The sequence below is a fragment of the Electrona antarctica genome (assembly GCF_951216825.1).
Source record: "Electrona antarctica genome assembly, chromosome: 9".
Taxonomy (NCBI): Eukaryota; Metazoa; Chordata; class Actinopteri; order Myctophiformes; family Myctophidae; genus Electrona; species Electrona antarctica.
Genome location: NC_136790.1, coordinates 57726502 through 57732384, shown reverse-complemented (window position 1 = coordinate 57732384; position 5883 = coordinate 57726502). Strand labels below are relative to the sequence as shown.

At 54.8% G+C, this 5883-nt stretch overlaps 1 protein-coding gene across 1 annotated transcript; it reads left to right on the top strand.

Annotated features, from left to right (window-relative positions):
- Positions 1-1518: 1518 nt before the first annotated feature.
- LOC306929489 (ubiquitin carboxyl-terminal hydrolase 7-like) lies at positions 1519-4212 on the top strand (the record flags this gene model as incomplete). The annotated part of the gene is made up of 1 exon (XM_079510036.1): positions 1519-4212. The coding sequence occupies exon 1, from the start codon at positions 1534-1536 to the stop codon at positions 4210-4212; it is 2679 nt and encodes an 892-aa protein (XP_079366162.1). The 5' UTR covers positions 1519-1533.
- Between the last annotated feature and the right edge of the window lie 1671 nt (positions 4213-5883).

Here is a 5883-nt window from a genome sequence, read left to right as displayed (position 1 = left end):
AATAAAGTAAAGTAAAATGGTGGTCCGTGGCTCAGATGGGTCTGAGAGGCTAAATGTTATCAAACGGTGGTCCGTGGCTCAAATGGGTCTGAGAGGCTAAATGTCATCAAATGGTGGTCCGTGGCTCAAATGGGTCTGAGAGGCTAAATGTCATCAAATGGTGGTCCGTGGCTCAGATGGGTCTGAGAGGCTAAATGTTATCAAACGGTGGTCCGTGGCTCAAATGCTGCACAGACTTGGCGAGCTGCAGGCACCCAGCTCACCTCTACGGCAATGGCGATAAATCGCACGCCCGCTATGTCACGACGGAGCACGTCGCCCTTTGCCCAAATACGGAGTTCCAGCGGGGCTGACATCACGTCACCTAGTCGTGCCCAAATATGGTGGCTTCCTCCTGGCCATGGGGAGGTGCGTGCGTCGACAGCCAGGCCAGACTGTGGGGGGGGCGAGGTTTAGTGATGTCATCACAGGGGTTATTTATACAACAGCTCGTCTGCTGTCGCTCTTCCATAAACCTCGGCCACCGAGATGCGCACCCTCAGTCGGTTGTGTTCCTGTCACCCCCACCACCACCTTCCCTGTCAGCAGCACCAGCAGCACCCCAGCGAAGCAACCCCAGAACACCACCACGCCACGCTCGCCGCCGCGAGGACCAAAGACACCACGACACCCTCCGCCACCACCGCGAGCCTCCGTGACGAGGAGGAGGAGGAGGAGGAGGAGGAACCCGGCGAGGAACAGCAGCCGCCGCCAGATCTCAACGACCCCGAGGAGGAGGACGCCGTTAGCATGGCAGTGAAGATCCCAGGGGGGGACGAGCCGACGCCCAGCCAGGCGATGGTCGTCAGTGTCAACGGCGGGAACACCACCGCCGTGGCCATCATGCCGGGGGAGGATAGCGACGACGGCCAGGAGGAGGAACAGGAAGAAGAAGATACGGACGAGACGGAGGCCATGGAGCAGGAGGAGGAGGAGGAGGAGGAGGAGGACACCAGCGGGCAGTCGAAGGCCACGCTGGTCCTCGTGGTGGAACGCTTCAGCCAATACCGCAGCACGTTGGCCAAAGCCTGGCGGGCTTATTGGTGGCCGAACTGTGACGGCCACTGGAAGGCGCTTGAGCGAAGGAGCAGTCCGGCCTCGCTCAGGAACCTCCACTGGAGCGTCTCGCTGAGGCCGCAGGAGTATCCCTGGACGTCGCACGGCGAGCAGCTGGGGCTGCAGCTGCGATGCCGGAACCCGCGGCGCCAGCCGGCGTGGTCGTGCACGGTGCACGCCGCCTTCAGGGCGCTCAATGTCACGGACCCGCAGGCCGAGTCTGTCCGTTTCGGCGACTTTCGCTTCTCCAACAAGGACGACGAGCACAGCTGTCGGATCGCCCTGAGCGACATCGCGGACCCGGAGAGGGGCTTCGTCGTGGATGACAGGGCCACCTTCGAGGTCTCCCTGGAGGCCGACGGCCCGCACGGAGTGGACTGGGACTCCACCAAACACACGGGCTACGTGGGCCTGAAGAACCAAGGAGCGACCTGCTATATGAACAGCCTGCTGGAGACGCTGTTCTTCAGCAACCAGCTGAGACGGGCCGTCTACATGATGCCCACGGAGGGCCACGACTCTACAAAGAGCATCCCTCTCGCCCTGCAGAGGGTCTTCTACCAGCTGCAGCACAGCGACAAGCCCGTCAGCACCAAGAAACTCACAGAGTCCTTCGGCTGGGACACGATAGACAGCTTCATGCAACACGACGTGCAGGAGATGTGCAGAGTGCTCCTGGACAACGTCGAGAACAACATGAAAGGCACTTGTGTCGAGGGGACCATCCCCAAGCTCTTCAGAGGGAAGATGGTGTCATACATCCAGTGTAAGCATGTGGACTACGGTTCAGAGAGGATAGAGGACTACTATGATATCCAGCTCAGCATCAAAGGAAAGAAGAACCTCTTTGAGTCTTTCAAAGACTACGTGGCAACAGAACAGTTGGACGGAGACAACAAATATGACGCAGGAGAGCACGGCCTGCAGGAAGCGGAGAAGGGGGTGAAGTTTCTGACCTTCCCTCCCATTCTGCACCTGCAGCTGATGAGGTTCATGTACGACCCGCAGACCGACCAAAACCAAAAGATCAACGACAGGTTCGAGTTCCCGGAGCAGCTCTGCCTGGACGAGTTTCTCCAGAAGGCCGACTCGGAGGACCCGGCCGACTACATCCTGCATGCAGTGCTGGTGCACAGCGGGGACAACCACAGGGGACACTACGTGGTTTACCTGAACCCCAAAGGGGACGGCGACTGGTGCAAGTTTGACGACGACGTCGTGTCTCGGTGCACCAAGGAGAGAGCCACGGAGCACAACTACGGCAGCAAAGACACCCGCCACTGCTCCAGCGCCTACATGCTGGTGTACGTCCGCCGGTCCAAGCTCGGCGAGGTCCTCCAGCCGCTGACGGAGTCGGACATCCCCCAGCAGCTGGTGGAACGTCTGCAGGAGGAGACGAGGGCAGAGGAGCAGAAGAGGAAGGATTTGGAGGAGCAGCTTCTCCACATGACGGTCAGGGTCGTGACGGAGGAGCAGTTCCGCGGTCACCAGGGCAACGACCTATACGATGACGAGAAGGTGGACTACAAGGAGGTCAAGCTCAAGAAGAGCTCCACGCTGCAGGAGTTTCTCCAGTACCTTTCTCAGACGATGGGTTTCCAGCCGGACCAGATGAGACTGTGGTCTATGAAGAGGACCTCATACTACCCATACTACAACTCCTCCCCCCCCAACAAACGTCCTGTCCTGCTGCTAGACTTCGGCTGCTCCATGGACTCGCTGCACGACCGCTACAACTACAGCATCACACCGTGTCACGAGAACCACTGGACCATCTTTGTGGACACGGTGGATCCGCAGATATCCGCCAGCGGGGTCACGCTGCCCGCGTTCCACCAAAAGCACGACTTTGCGTTGTTCCTGAAGATGTACGATCCCCAAACCGGCAGCGTGTGTTACTGCGGACGCGAGTACAAGCCTAAATCCTGCACAGTACGAGAGCTGCTGCCGCTCATGTGCGAGAGAGCCGTGTTCCAGCCGGGGACGAGCCTCGTCGTCTACGAGGAAGTGAAGCCCAACGAGACGAAAGAGATTTGCGACCACGACGTTCCTCTGGGGAAGGCCGCGGAACGTGGAATCGATGACGCGCTCATCCTGGTCTTCCAGAAGGACGAGCCAGAGAAGGACGGCTGTCGGCTGCCCACGGCCAAGGAGTACTTCCAGGACGTGTACGACCGAGTGGACGTCGTCCTCTGCGACAAGAAGGACCCCAGTGACCCCGGAGTCGTGGTCACGCTCTCCAAACGCATGAACCAAACGCAGGCGGTGACGACGGCGGCTCAGAGGCTGAACACTGACGGCATGATGCTGGAGTTCTGGAAAGATGGCTACGACGCTTCGTTCGCTATCGAATATATCCCCGACGGATCGATACAGGCAATGCTGCCACATACGATCAGGCCACGACAGCCACCGAAACTCTACTACCAACGACTGAAGATCAAGATCGCCGGCTTTGAAAACAGGAGATGTTTCAGGATCGTTTGGCTCGACAGCCAGTTCAGAGAGGAGGAAATCAGCCTCTACCCGCTCCGGCACGGCTGCGTGCAGGACCTGCTGGACGAGTGTAAGAAGACCGTCGGTCTCCCCGACAAAGGCTCCGAGAAACTCCGACTGTTGCATATATATGCACATAGGATTGACAAGGTGTACCAGGAGGATGAGCGTCTAGATGGTTCAGCGTTCACTTATATCAACGGCTTCTATGGGACCTTGAGGAGAATCGAGGAGATTCCACAAGACCAGGCAGACTTGGACAAGGAGAAGGAGATGTTGATTCGCGTCGCTCACTTCCACAAGGACTTATACAAGGACTTCGGAGTGCCTTTCCTGCTCAGGATCCGACAGGGCGAGTCGTTCCGCGAGGTGATGTCGAGGATTCAGAGCACACTGGACGTCCAGGAGAAAGAGTTGGAAAAGTTCAAGTTTGTTATCATGCATAGCAACCACTATGGTCAGAGGCAGTACCTCAGTGTGGACGAGTACCAGGTCAACCTCAAGGACTTTGAGTCAAAGTACCCGAATCATCATCCCTGGCTGGGCTTGGACCACTTCAACAAAGCTCCAAAGAGAAATCGCTACACCGTCCCGGAGAAAGCTATCAAGATCCACAACTAAAACCTCCTCCGAACCAGCCAACAACCCGCCGCGCCTGTGACGCAACGTTCTAAGGCCTAAAGCGCCCGTTGCTCGTAAGCATTGGCCGACAAAGTTTAGTGTATTGTTTTCGACCGTGATGGAGGCCAGCCGTCTCGAGCAAACCTGTGGCAACGCGAGGCGCCTCCGAAGCGAGTTGCCGTGCGAATTGCGTCCCGGTCGGCACGGCATCGTAAGTCCATGTTTTGGGTTGAAGTGGCTACTGGCCAATCACAACGTGTCCTTGCACCAAGTGGTATGGGCTTTGGGATGTCGTGCACCAAGTGGTATAGGCTTTGGGATGTCGTGTCTGTGACCAAAGACCAACAGGTGTGTATGGGAGGGTTTAGTCTGATCCCATCGTGTTACAACCAACGCCTTTTTAGGGCATTAAGTTCCGATAAAAATCATCGACTTGTGCGGAACGAGGCCTTCGCCAAACGTGCAAGTTTGCGAAGCACCTGCAAAGCGTTGTCCTATTGTTTAGGCGCTCATGTCATGCAACGGCCTTCCATACGACATCCATCCGTCCGCCTCTCAATCCTTTTTTTTCCCTCTCAGGAAGGAGGACGGTTATGTCGCCCTCTCTCTCTCTCTCAGGCTTCGTAAACACGTACGCTGGTGTGGCGTTGTTATCCATACGGCAATGTGGCTAAAGTGTCAGAAAAGTCTGTTCACAAAAACCTCTCGGTCCACACGCAGGCGTGGCTAAAGTGGCGTGGCTAAAGTGGAGTAGCCAGCCGAAAACGTCTGTTTGTCCTTTCCAGATGGGGACACATAAACAGTATATAAAAAATTCTAAACTGTGACTGGAGTTTAAAAAAAAAGATTTAATTCCAAGCATCTTGTTCTTTTGGATTCCAGCTATTATGTGGGTCGTTTTGTGTGGAACTAAAGGAACAATACTTTAGTGTGGAACTACGGAACTATACGGTTTCACCTACATTTATGAAAATCGGTACACACCTGTATCATGTCCCACCTTACAAAAGAGTGTATTGGTGTCATGACCTAAAACTGAACAGGAAGTCCTGACCTAGCAGGATGGTCCGTTCCAAATAAAACTCGCTCAGCGTACACAAAAGACCTTAACGATGAAAAGTTATCAAAATCATGAGTTTTCGTAAAATGGCATGACCGTGGCGAAGGGTCAAACTTCAACGCAAAAAACAGGAAGTGAAAATTGCAGATCTTAGCATGTTAGAATGCATATTAGCATGCTACCATGCTTACATATGTTAGCATGGTAGCATGGTTGCATGTTAGCATGCTAGCATGAACATGCTAGCATGCTATGTTAGCATGCTAGCATGTTCATGTTAGCATGCTAGCATGTTCATGTTCATGTTAGCATGCGCATGCTATCATATAAAAAAATCAAGTCTTTCCTGTCTAGTGCCGATTTAGAAAAGGTCATTCACGCATTTATCACGTCCCGTCTTGATTACTGTCTGTAACGCTCTCTATTCAGGTCTAACCCAGAAATCTCTCTCCCGCTTGTGATTAGTGCAAAATGCAGCCGCTAGGCTTTTAACCAACACCAGAAAGCGTGATCATATCACCCTGTCCTGATGTCGCTTCACTGGCTTCATATCACCCCTGTCCTGATGTCGCTTCACTGGCTTCATATCACCCCTGTCCTGATTCACTCTC